At 41.7% G+C, this 13,927-nt stretch overlaps 1 protein-coding gene across 2 annotated transcripts in view; it reads right to left on the bottom strand.

Annotated features, from left to right (window-relative positions):
- ttll7 (tubulin tyrosine ligase-like family, member 7) overlaps positions 1 to 13,927 on the bottom strand; it is a 67,345-nt gene that overhangs the window by 42,437 nt on the left and 10,981 nt on the right. For both annotated transcript variants that reach the window (XM_018673172.2, XM_018673173.2), the window contains exons 5-9: positions 12,979 to 13,046; positions 12,503 to 12,661; positions 8,170 to 8,386; positions 5,846 to 6,010; positions 2,707 to 2,865 (exon numbers count right to left, since the gene is read on the bottom strand). In XM_018673172.2, the coding sequence (XP_018528688.1) occupies positions 2,707 to 2,865; positions 5,846 to 6,010; positions 8,170 to 8,386; positions 12,503 to 12,661; positions 12,979 to 13,046 (768 nt within the window). The remainder of the gene's footprint in view (positions 1 to 2,706; positions 2,866 to 5,845; positions 6,011 to 8,169; positions 8,387 to 12,502; positions 12,662 to 12,978; positions 13,047 to 13,927) is intronic.

Here is a 13,927-nt window from a genome sequence, read left to right as displayed (position 1 = left end):
AGGAGATAAAACTTGTGTTGAAAACCCCGCTGAATTAAGATAAGGATCACACAAAAGCCTGTCTCTCTACCTTCTCTTCTCCTCTTTCCATACTTGCTCTGAGCACAATGTGCCTGTTTGATGCCTGGCCTTGGTTTGAGAAGCATCACTCTTGCCTTCTCTGTTTTCACCCGTGCAACAAGCTATTTAGCAGGTGCTTGCTGGTCTGTGGGTTGTTCCTCTTGAGTATCTGTATTCGTTATCAGTATATTTACAATGATTTCTCTTTGTGCTCTATTGCTCACAAAGAGTCAGTGTTTTGTGTCTTCCACAGAGGTTTTCTTGCAATGGCGAGATAGAGGCAAACTAATCAGGGGAATTTGGAGCTGCTCTATTTTGAATACCCCCCCCCCCCAAAGAAAAAAAACAGTGGCTATTTTCTAGAGGTGTAATTGGAGGCTGTGAGAGGCAATCATGTTCCTTTTCCTTCCCCAGCCTGCTACACACACACTAAGAAAATGACAGACAAAAATACAAATACAAAGGGCAGGACTAACATCATTTGACAGTTTCTTATACATGATACCATCCAGCTTTCAGGTATCCAACTGGCTTTGAGTTTACACAGGTTGAACTTTCATTTCCTGGCTGCGAGTTTGCGTGTCCAACAACCAACTCTGACGTTTTAAAGAGTAAGAGAGGAAGACATTGTCGGAACAGCAGTCTGGGTAAAGGCCCAACGAGGCGTGGCACACATAATTCACAGTGACACCAATAAGGAAACCTGAGAAGTGAAGTCCACAAATTCAAAACAAACCTGTAAGACCTAGGCTGTGTTTCAATCCCTGACACAATTTTTACTGTTCTGGGACTTGGGAGGGGGGGTGACAGAAAATGAAAACTAAAAAATGGTGAAATGCAGTGAAATAGATTCAATTTACCTCAAAATGTTGCAAAGTGATCTGCTTAAAAATTTAATTTGGACCTGAGGGCTTGCCATAGGGTGCAGTTTGTAGCAACCAGCCTATGGGCCTGGCTGCGCGTTGCGTCCCGCCTGAATAGGAATGAACATTGACGGGCTAAAAAGTGGTAATAAAGTTATTTTCAGGCTTGACAGCGTACGCAGTGAGGATTTGATAAGGGGTCTCTACGCTTGCAACTATCCCCTGATTAATCAGTTGAATTTTGGAAATAAATGATTGTTGCTGTAAATGTTGCGTGAAAGAGAAGCAAGTCTGTGTGTGTGTGTGTGTGTGTGTGTATGTGTGTGTGTGTGTGTGTGCGTGGGATGTTAATTGATGAGAGTTATAGAGAGCTGCTAGTAGCACAGGGGGGATCATTACTACTGGAGTGGAACAACTGCATTCACGGCTGTTTGCCATGTCTCATACACATTTATGCACACACACACACACACACATGCACACACAAAGTGCACACACAAAGTGCACACACACTGTCACGGTGCACCGGCAGTCAAAAGGAACACCACTTTTGCGCTCTCTTGTACATCCTGTTGTCATATAGTACAACTGTTCAACCACACAAAAAGAGTCAGGTAGGGTAATTATATCACCCTAATTCCATGATGACTCTTCTGAAAGCACCATCCAACTATCAAATGTCACTCTTCTTTTTTTTTCATCCAAATCAGAGGCTTTTGGAAATCGCAAGATTTATTTTGGGTTGGCATGATGGGGAAAAACAAACAATTATCCCAGAGGCATTTCCCATCCTTGAGTCAATTTGTGGGAAAGGGGTGGGTTGTTGGGGGGGTAGAGGCACACAGCCACTTTGGGTTAAAGGATTTAGGTCACACTTTAACTGACTGGCTGACATCAGAACTGTGAGACAGAAATCCTGGAGTGGACTCTGAACTCGATTCCCTCTCCTGGATGACTGACACTTGAGAGACTGACACTGAGAGAATGAGGAGTGGGTGTCTTGCTAGTCAACCTGGCGTCCTGACCTATATTTTCATACCTTACTTGTGTGTGTGTGTGTGTGTGTGTGTGTGTGTGTGTATCTTTGTATGAGGAGGAGGGGTATTTGTCTTGTCTTATATGCTGTGTGTGTGTGTATGTATGCATGGATTTCTGTATGTAAATGTAGGCATGTTTGAATGCACACAAGCATGTAATCCTGTGTGCATGTTTGTGGTTGTGTACGTTCCTTTCATTTAACATGGGAATGTGTGTCCGCTTGTGTACCGAGGTACACACAAGACTGCGTGGGCGTTTGTGTGTGTTTCTGTGCACCAGGGACGAGTGTGTGTAAGCAAAATCAGTGTGTGTTTATGCTTTCTGTCAGTGTGTGGCAACGTCTCCCTCTCTCCTGCTGATGCCACATTACTTCAGTCTAGGAGCCGCTGTCACTTTAGTAGCAGCACAGGCAGGTGAGACTCAACAGACACATACACACACACCCCTTGAATAAAATGTTAGAAATCACAGAAGACTCTACATCCATTATTTCTCAATTTGTGGTAAAATTCAAAAATATTAGTATGATTGAAATTGATATACTATATAAAAATAAAGGTTACTTTAAATTTTACTTTAAAATTAAATTTAAATGAAGCCATACCTTGAAAATGATGTAGTAAATCTACTTCTTCTTTTTTGTATTTCATCTTTTTTGTATTTTTGCCAGCAATGGCAACTCAAAATTACTATTAAAAAATGAGAAACACAATTATTCCTCTTCACACACACCACACACTTGTACCTCCAGTAGCCAGGGTTTGAGTTTGCGGTCCAGGATGATGTCAAAGCCCAGGACCTCAAAGCAGACGCTGTCGCTCCCTGGTGGCTGGCCAGGGCGACACATGCGGTAGGCGTGCAGCACGTGGGGCTCAGCTACTATTAATGTCTTCACCACCAGTTCCTGGCAGGACACACACAAACGCAAAGAGAGAGAGAATCACAGAGCTGAGCTGACAAAGAGAACACAAAATCTTGCTTTTTTTATTTAGCCTAAAAAGCTATAAGCTGCAATTTTTATGGCTGCTGATTTAAGATCTTTAATTGAAAATGGTGAAAATTACGAGTCCTCTTTAAAATTGCTGGTTGCAGCTGCAGACAAATGCTTGAGCCTGCAGATTTAGGATTAAACTGAACAAAGCAATCATGACACTGTACATACTGGATCTGTAACATACAAACATGCTCCACAGAGACAGGGCTGCAATCTATGATTAATCCTTCATTTTCCTGTGTCTCAAGATACCCTGTCAGTTTAAAAGCTAAGGAGAAACACACAGTGTTACTGGCATGGAGCCTTTTGAATTTCACCAACATACACATACTCACCAGTGTTGGTAGTGGTCCATCTGTGTGGCTCCCAACCTGTGTGCATGTGTGTGTTTGCACTTATGTTTGCTGGCTGCTACCTGCCTGTCTGTTCTTACTGTGTAACTGGGGTAAACATGCTCACTCCTGTCACACACACACACACAAACACACACACACACACTGCGCAAAGCTTGCCCTCACCAGTCAGGCCCCACGCAGTGCTGCTGGCCTGCAGTTTGCCCAGTCCAGTCTGACTGCTGGGTGCAGGAGAGGGGTAAGGTGGTCTGGCCCTGGCCTGATAAGCTGCAACCCCCTCCGCCCCCTCTCCCTTCTCTATCTGTCTGTCGCTCACACACCTCCATCCATCTATCCATCCACCCGTCTGACCCACAGGCTGCCCAGCACAAACACCTGCTCCCACTACCACCATTTATGCCTGAAGTCCCTGCACTGGCTGGTGTGTGTGTGTGTGTGTGTGTGTGTGTGTGTGTGTGTGTGTGTGTGTGTGTGTGTGTTTTTGTCCCTGCCCCATCACCTCCCTCCTTATCCTATGCCCCCAGCACTGGCCACTGCCTAGCACTGTGCATGTGTGCCTGTGTTTTGTTAGCTTTGAGCTTAAATGGTTTTCATAAGCCTCTTTAATTTATTTTTAAAAAATATATATATTTTTTTAATCTCGCCTGGAAATACAATCAGTGTATTATTCACTGAATAAAGCACGTCAAAAGTTGAAAACTGTCAAACTAAACTGTAAAAACAAATAAATATCAAACAAGAATACAAAGTACATAGATAATATAGAGAATACGGCATTTAATACCTCTCTGAAACGAACTTAAAGCAACTAAAGTGATTTATATTTTAATCAATTAAAAGATATGCATAATAACTCTTTTCTGAAACTCTGCATTTGAAATGGCATTTATGTTTGTTTTGGACAACTTGGCAATTTTTTTTCTAAGTGGCCTAAACCCTATTTTTTCAGGTATAGGAGTATTAGTATATAGTATAGTATATTATAGTATAGTAATATTATATTAAGTAATATTACATAATATTAATATTGTAATTAATTTAGTAATTCTTTTCACTCTAATGGTAATATTTTAGTGGACACAGTGTAGCTATTTCTGACTAAATATAGAGTTTCTTCACAATTTAAAAAAAGGTAACTGAAATTATGCATAGGATTAGACATGTCTTAAGACTTTGGCCAGACCCCAAAAATCTAAAATACAAGCTACATTTGCTGCTGATCTTTTGGCATGTGGTTATTAACAAATATAAAAGCACATACAGCACATCAATAATACCTCAATATGAAAGAGATGCCAGTGATTCACATGAAAAAAACATATACACAATATTCTTAACCTCCACAGACAATCTTTTGGCAAACAAACTCACTGACTCTCTGACCATGACCATTGCCTGAAAGAGTCAGGGCAGCCTGCTATGTCTGCACAGGAATAAAATGTAAGAGGAGAGATGAAGAGAGGAGGACAGAGGAGAGTGAGCGGAGAGCATAACTACAGAGTTGAAACAAAGCACAGTATGTGAGTTCAAACTGACAGCACTAACACCAAAGTGGTGCAACTTCTGAAGAAAAGCGTGGAGGAAAAAAAATGGAGAGAAAGAGGGTGGCACTCTGGTGTGCCACTGGAAAACAAAGATGAGAGAGATAGAAAAAGAAGTGAAGAAAATAAAGTGGAATATATAAAAAGAAACTTAAGTGCCTTGACAAAATGGAGTACATGGAGAGATTACACAAGATGTCTAAGAGAGGAAATAAAGAAGAAACATTACCAAAACAAGAACTTTGACAAAGAGACAAAACATTGGTCAGGACACCTACTGAAGCCTCAAAAGCCACTTTCTTCAACATGTACACAAAGAAAAGTAAAAGCTAATGGAGACATGAAATAAAAGAGAGAGGATGATAACCAATGGAATTTGATTATGAGGTTGAATGTTAGTAGCATGAGAGCAGACAGTACAACAGAGAATAAGCGCTGAGGGACCATACATCCCAAACGACAGAGGGACAAGGTCAAGAGGAACAGCAAAAAGCAAAGAACATAAACAGAACCAGGGCTGATAAACTGATAGAAAGGAAATAAGGAACTAAAACAGCATTAACAGAAAGACATCTTCCAAACAGACACTGATGTAAGAAAAGAAAGAAAGTAAATGTGTTTGAATGAGCTGAGAGTGGTGCCAGATAGGGAGAGCTCACCCTCCAGGAATGATGTTTTCACTGAGCTCTTCCTGGAGTTAAATGAAGCTCTGAGGTTCACTGAATTACTTTCATGACAAATTATATCAACCCTTTGCTGTTGCACTTGTGTACTGTGAGCAACCTGTGTTGGTTAGTGGGGAACAGTATGTGTATATATGAGTGTACTTTTACAGATTACACTTACCGACGTATATATGTGTTGTTTGCATTTGTGGTGCGTTTTGTTATCATACCACATGTCATTTGCTTTTGTAGAAGTACACATCCGCCGCAATATGTCTGTATGCAACTGTGTATCTGTATATGTAATTGTTTGGGTAGACTACCCACGTACCGAAACGTCTCCCCAGAACTTGGCCACATCGTAGTCGTTGGTGCGGAGGAACTCAGTGAACCAGCTGATGGACCTCTTGCTGCCTTTGTCCACTGTCTCGTCTCGCTCAAAGTTCTCATTGTGTTTGTTGACTGAGTAGTTGGTCAGATGCATGTAAAGCTGGCTCTGTGGAGACAAAAGGGAATTAGGATGGCCTTTGATATCTGTCTCTAGCTAATCTGGATTTATTACATTTGAAAGCAGTATGACAACCTCTTGGGTTATCTCTTGCATAGTAACACTTTCTAACACAATCTGAGAGAAACAGGCATGAATTTACTACACTTAACATTACTAGTATCACCTAAATGATAACAAAACAAGCCCTGTCCTTATCTTTAACACTGACAATACAGCATATCTAATGACAATTTGGCCAAATGTGGTGGATTAATGAGTCTGTGAAAAAAAAGTCTGTGGTGCACTTGTAAAAAAAGAAAACTTATTTCTGTAAACTGACAACATTAAAAGTCTAATGTCATAGCAACAGCAGATCATATTTGCACCAGATGGCATGTTTTTGTTTGTTGTTGCATAAAAATTCTCTTCCTCTTTCCCCTCAATTCCTTTATTTACTGAGCTGATGAAAAAAATGACTTCTTTTTCATTTCCTCCCTAATCCCTGTTAGATATACTCATACCTGAGAGTTGTCTAGTGCAACAACAATCTAATACTAATAGCTACACATAATGCCACTCAGGAAAGGGGGTTGCAGTGTAATGGTAAATACAATTAAATGTTGTTTTAATACATGGTGTACATACTGTATATTGTACTTAAATAGCTACATGGCTGTGCTCTTTCGTGTAATTATACCTTGTCAGTGATGATAATCATCACAGCAAACAACATCCTCAGGGGTGTTCATGCCTTTATCGCTACAGAGGCACTTACCCACGGTGTAATGTAAAACATTTTCTCTCCATATAGACGAGAACAAGGGAAGAAACAAAAACAAAACAAACTAGTCCCTTGACAACAACTAAAGAGGGTAGGAAATGCATTTAAAAAAGTAAAGACAGCTCGTTGTGTTACATGGGAATAGTCAATTCTGTATTTTTAAAATGTTTCTTAGGTGATGCTGTCTTGGGAACAAATGATCAACAGCAGGACAATATACTCACAGATCATCAAAATTTCAAGCATTCGGTGATAAGAGGAGTCAGACCCATAGTGCCCCATAGTTCCCCCAGTGTTTGGCTAAAATGTGTCATTGAGTGGCAGCCATTGTAAAACCCTGCTGAATCTCTTCTTGTAAACACTATCCCTCACAGTTGAAGACAATACATCCTTGTCCTTAGCCTACAAGGTAATAACGCTGTGACCGCAGGCCACTCCAGCCCCTGACGGCTGTCTGGGAGTCACTCTCTGTGGGATTGAACATCCATCTCCATGGCATGACTTACTCAATCATGTGTCACAGACTGGGTAAGACAATGCACACTTGTGCCACAGGAGGGGTCCGACATGTCTATGTGTTCGTGTGTGTTCGTATTTTAGATAAGCGTCATGCTTGATGGGAAGCTGCGTGTGTGTGCATATATATCCCATCATCAGCAACAGACTGTGCTTCAGCAGGTGCAGAACCTCAAGGCAAATATGAGCGGCTTGATATTACAAGAGACATCTGGCATGTGGACATTTACGCTCAGCTACGTGCATACAGTATGCCTGCGTATTGTGTGTATGTTTGTGTGTGTGTATGTGTGTGTGTGTGTAAGACAGAGAGAGAGAGAGAGAGAATGATATCAGCCTTACAAGTTGTCTACATTTGGGCACTGTTGACCGTGTGTATGTGTGTGTATGTTTTTGTGATCATACAGAGATTTCACTGTGTTTTCCAACCTCTGTCCTTCTGTGTGTTTGTGTATCTAATTTGATTATGTTGAGTTGCAACAGAGCATGGCTCCAGTTCATGACAGTGCATGGCAAATACACTGTTCGGTGAATCTACTTCTACAATCTGTCTGAAGTGCATTTCTGACTCACCTGATTGGCCACGCACTAGCTACTGAATGTACTTTCTAATATAAATCCATGAACAGTTGTGTGCACATTGTCTACAACTCATCAGACCAGCTTTGTGCACAGATGGCACACAGATTAAGATGCATGTACTGTTATTAGTTACAAGGTATGTGTCTATGACCATGTGTGAGTTTCACCGTCTATGTGCAGCTTCTGTGAAGCACATAACATAACTTTTCCTTGAAAAATGCTACAAAAGTAAAGGCCATCATTAGTAGTAGTAGTACCAGTAGTAGTGGCATTGTTTGTGACTCACCAGGTTGGCCTCACTGGGTGCATGGTACTTCTCTGTGCCCATGCGAACTAGGCCATCGTTGTACAGGAAAATGCGAAGTGGGTCGCAGGAAGTGACGAGGATGTAGATGCGCAGGTCAAACTTGTAGCCCTCCATCAGGAAGGGTTTGTCCAGGTACTCCTGAACAATAAAGTGCTCCTGGGCTGGCAGCTTCTCACAGTTGCGGATAAGCGAGATCCTGGATAGACAGAAACTTTATTAATCCTCGGGGGGGAAATTGGGGTGTCTTCAGCAGCATAATAAAATATGGCATAGTAAAGACAAAAAAGATAATTAAAAAAATGATAGATGGGAGCAAAGCAGGGACCATGAACATGACTGATGACATTGGCACTGTCTTATATAGTGTATGTGCTGAAGGAAAAAAAATGAGGCAAACAATATACAGATTTTATGGGTTTCAACACAATATTTCATTTCAGAGTCATCTGGATAAGTTCTGGAAAAGACATATTTCTGGGGTGGCACATCTGCCAATTATGACGACACATCCAAGATTAACTTTGCCCTGCTTCTGGATAATAATCATAATAATCTACGGGCTACGAGGATGAAGATATGTACTCACTGCACATGGAATGATTTTTACATTTAAAATAAAAAAAACATTTAGCCCTTAGGAGTGAAAGGGTCAGAGCCACGGTGCCCTGATGGTATTCGCGTGACCTTCCACTGCTATAAAACCTTCACTGAAAACATATGTAAATGAGTGCACTCAATATGCCTCAGGTCTAGTTTGAGCAGGACAAGCTGTTTGGCACTATGGGGCATTGAACGTTCCAAATATTTTGTTACTCTTATTCACTACCTGGCCCTCTAAATAAAACAGTTGAAAAATAAATGTACAAAAAACAGACAGGTACAACACAAATGCCAGTTTGTCTGAGCAATATTCTGCGAGCATCTGGAGAATATTGTAATTGGAGCAAAACGTCACAATGTCTGAATGGCGCAGTGCATCAAATGCTGTGGCAGGGTCTTTTAGCTGTGGGCAGGTTAACAGGAGCAGACACTGTGCTCCGTTTCAACCTCCACTCTAATTCATATGCTTTGGTCTCATCTCACTGGCACTCAGGCCTTATAGTATGCAGGCCATTGCTAGCTGGGCTCACGAATGAGTTGTGTTAGTTTGTGTGCATCCATGTGGTTGCACACGCGAGGGTGAGGGGAAATATTTTCAAAACTTTGTGTATGTGAAAGTGTGCGCGTCTGTCCGTAATGTGCGTGGGCGTATGCATGTGCGCAGGGAGGGTGAGGGGGTCGTTTTTAAACAATCTCCCACTATGTACAAGCAACGCGACTGACCTATACCACCATCACTCATAGTTAAGGTAGACTTCAGCTAAATTGGTAACATGCACAGCCTGGAAGGCTTCATTATACACATGCAGGCAGCCATGCCACACATGCAAACACAGTATTTGGCCAAAATGTAAAGACTTGATTGTTGATTGAAAGTACAGTTTGAGGTATTGAGATATTGTGGCTCCAAGCCACCAGAGGGCAAACATTGTTCTGCTCTGTGGCTTCTGTAATCACAGCCAGAACATACCGTGTCTTGGGAACGGTGCAGTCTGTGCTAGGTGTAATTTAACCAAAGACTTCACCTGCTCAGTCAACTCTAATGAAGCAAAAACACTGGAATATTGTAGATGAGCTTCTGCAGAGGCTTTATTTATCAAAAGCCAGAGAGAAGTGAGAATATAGACTGGGATCACGTATTTCCTTTCAGGTTATGATGAAATAAAGTCTTAGATCAGCCACCAGAGGTTTGATAAAACCTTTCCAGCTTGTGTAATGTTGTTGTTACTTGTGGTTTATGAATCACCACTTGCTCCCAGTGACTAAAAGACTGCTGTATTATAGACGAGCGCTTCATTGGTCTGCTTATCACTGCTCTTGAACAGAAAAGAACAGAGAGAATTTGATGGGAGTCTGACCGACGATGTGAGTGGGCCCTCCTAACTGGCAGACAGCAAGCTGAATGATGAGGACAGGGTTAACAGTGTTAGTTAGTCGAGGAGGAGTAGCTGAGGAGAAGACGACATGATTGATGAGCTGGGGTGTCAGATAATCACGGCCCACTCTCCCCTGCCTATTTAATTTGGCACCAGAGGGGATCTCGCCTTTTTAAGCCCCACACGCGCTTTTATTTTGTTTCCCTTATAACAAGCTGCGCTTCAGACACAAACAATAACTTCATTTAGTTGGCCGACGGAAAAATAAATTACAGGGTCTAGATATAACTTAATTTCCTGCCGCGTCACACCATGCAAAAAAATAGAGAAAAATCTAATCTTGTGAGCCGCCTGCCGTTGAGTGGTCGAGCTAAACTCATCATCTTTCATATTCTTAATGTATTGCAATAATTCAGCCTTTGCTGCCTTTTATTCTTTAATAAATAAGGGCTTAGTGCAGCATGGAGTTATAAGTAATGCTCACATTATACCAGAAAGGACAAATTCAAAGAGAATGAGAGGGAGAGGTGAAGCACAATGAGCCATTTGTACTTCAATATCCCCACCTATTGGTGCCAGTGATGAATGCACTCCAAAGTCTTTCTTTCTACATGCACATCAGGGATTACATTTTCAAAGAATAAGAAGTCAAAAAGAATACTTAATAAATGTTTTGCAATTTGAGCAGTTTCAATGTATTCTGAAGCGCTCAAGAGAGCAAAGGAAAAACGCATTTTTTCAGAGTACCCTGTATTTTAGCCAAATCAGAATATTCACAGTTTGGCCTGTCTCGCATTTTATCTTATGAAACAGAATTATTTGTAAAAACCAAGCATACTTTAGTCATTGAACTTGAAACAGCTTGGCATTTTCACTTTATCTCAGTCTTGACTTCCATACAGGTCAAACTGTTACTGATTATTATACTATTTTGCGTGCCAAATGAGTTGGTTAGGCTCATACATAAAACATTAGGATCAGTTACAGAGCTTATTTTAGAGACAATTTAGGATGCTTGTGTAGTTGACCACTTCTTTGTATACTGAATTGTTGCATCAATACATTTTTTGAGTCACTTATCCTGGTCAGAGAAGTCTAAATGTCTCTTTCCCCAGGGAGCTTCTTAATTTCCATCAGCTCCTCTTGGGAAGGAGATGTAAACCCTCCAAGGTGCTGTGGCTCTGACCTGAAGTCTCCACCCAGACGGTAGAAGCTGGAAAGCCTCCAAAATCTGGGGAGTTTTCTTACTTGATGACCAAATCAGGCCAAATGGCTTTTTTCAAAGCAAAAGGACTCTACCCCACACTCACCCAGGCTTATAATGTTCTGTTGTGCTGACGTTGTGTCAGAGGGGAGTCCATTTCAACTTATTCAGAGAATTTTGTCTTGTAATGTTTTGTCCACAAGTCGGGCAGAATACTGGCAACACTTCTCTCTTGAGTTGAATCAACACCTCTCTGACATGGCAACAAAAACACAACAGTCTAAGCTTTACTAAAAGTGCATTGATTGCTAGAATTTAGAATGTACAGGTGTACCTAATAAACTGGTCAATGTGAGAGAAGAGAGGACATGTCATCACACATCCAGAAAACAGGATTTGGAGCTGATTCTCCCAATACTTTGAAACGATTTCAGCCGTCAGGACAGTGAAAACACACCGATAGAAATTTTAGATCACAACCTAAGACAGCCTCTTAGTCTGTGGGATTGAAAGTATGAAATATGCATTCAGGCACCACAGCCTGCTCATCTTTTGACGAAGAGATGCTATTGAGAGACAAGTACCCTGCAGCAGCCATCTTGGTCCATTTTCTAGTCAAACTGGTCTCTGTTGATAGTGCTTCATAAAGGAATCCAATAATCACATGCGGAGACCTTCAGGGAAGGAACTACAGTAACTGCCAGGGACCATGCGAGAATGTGTGTGTGTGTGTGTGTGTGTGTGTGTGTGTGTGTGTGTGTGTATGTGTGTGTGTGTGTGTGTGTCCTCCACTGGCAGCGATAACCACTGATTTATGGAGAGTGTGACCATCGAGGACAATGGGGCCAACAATGAGATTCACCACACCCTCTCAGCTCAAATACTCAATCTGGTCCCAGCCATAATGCTATTTCCATAGACACCCATGTCAGGGTCACAAACCTCTTATTACCTTGTTTTGTTGTGCTTGTCCTCTATTTGCTCTACTGCTAATTTCCTCCCACTCTCACTCACTCTCCTGCTTTCTATCCTCTCCTTCAGTCACTCTCTCCCTCTCGGCCTGGTTCCCCCCCATCAGTCTTATAGTCAATGTGTTAAATCGCTCTGGGGCACTTGCTAGCCTGTGACCTACCCGTGACCCATGGCTCCGTTGGCAGGTTTGACAATAAAGGTCTTCTGCTTGCGTTTCCTGCGCAGCTCTTTGACGTAGTTCTGGAACTGAGTGTACTCAGCGGGGAAGATCCAGGTCTTGGGTATGAAGCTGTACTCTTGAGGCTGGCACTTGATCATTCTGGAGAGACAAAGACAAGAGGTGTGTGGGAGTAAGGTGACTGTATTTCTTAAAATCTTAAAATCAACATTTTTAATTGGCATTTTTTGTTTTGTTTTTATGGCAGCAAAGATACATTCTGTGCTTTGAGAGCATTGTCCTCTACTTTTCTTGGTTTTTATTTGGCTTGTAATGGTGGAATGCTACAAGTACCCAGTTGTAAGTTCTTAGAGTGCCAGCTGGCTAAACACTGAGCTTTGAAATGCTCTCGCTTTCACACATCTGCAACTGAACCAAAGTACTCTCATTTTCTGTGTTGAGAGAGACAGAAAACTTACTTGGACATGTTTCTTGCTAGGCAGTCTTTCCGGCAGATTTCGCCCATGCCAGGGAAATGGTTAATTCTCTGCAGAGGGACAGGCAGACATAATAATGTTGTTAAGGCCATTACGCCACTCAATTCCACCCCCACCCCTTCATAAAAATGAGCACATTAAAGGCAGCAACCTGAAGTGAGCTTACAATGTCCTGACATTTATGCCCAATTACAGACTCAAAACAAAAAGGTGACGCTGAGACCTTTCGCAACCCTTATTTAGTTTACCATGTTTTTTTATACTTTAAAGGTTGGGGAGGGAAGAGGCGAGGGGAAAAAAAAAAGATCAATCTCAACTCCGAGGGGCCGAGGTAATTGGTTCTGCATCGCAAGCTCCTGCAGTGACAGTTGAATGAATTGCTTTGAATGCGTCGAAAGGGGGGTGGGGGATAAAGGAAAAACTCTGGGTTTTCTGTATTCTTTGACCAAATGAGCCTGAACAGGGGCGTTAATTAGGCTCGTATGAACTGAAACTTGACAGCAAACTCTCACAGTACATCACTAAAAGGAAAAAGGAAAAAATTAACAAGAGGGAGAGAGAGCGAGAGAGAAAGAGAGAGAGAGAGAGAGAGAAGAGAGAGGGAAAAAAAAACAAGAACGCAGAGTGAAAAAGGAATCCGTGATTATTATCCAAACGAGACAGACGTAATTAGGGATTCAGAAGAATTGCACAATTACGCCAATGCCACGAGACGACGTGGCTTGTGAGGGGAAATCAAAACCAATTGTTGAGGGACTTCTACTTTTCTTCTGAGAAATTATCTCATGAAACACCATAGCAGCACAAGGGAGCAAGTAAAAACAATTGACAGCAAATCACCAGTTCTATGTGAAACATTAGCCACATTGCTTCACGTTAAGCTGTTACAGTATTTGTAATATTCAGTCTACTTAGCTGAACTCTTGCTGCC

This window comes from Lates calcarifer, linkage group LG17 (assembly GCF_001640805.2).
Source record: "Lates calcarifer isolate ASB-BC8 linkage group LG17, TLL_Latcal_v3, whole genome shotgun sequence".
Lineage (NCBI taxonomy): Eukaryota > Metazoa > Chordata > Actinopteri > Centropomidae > Lates > Lates calcarifer.
This window is presented reverse-complemented; position numbering and strand designations above follow the sequence as displayed.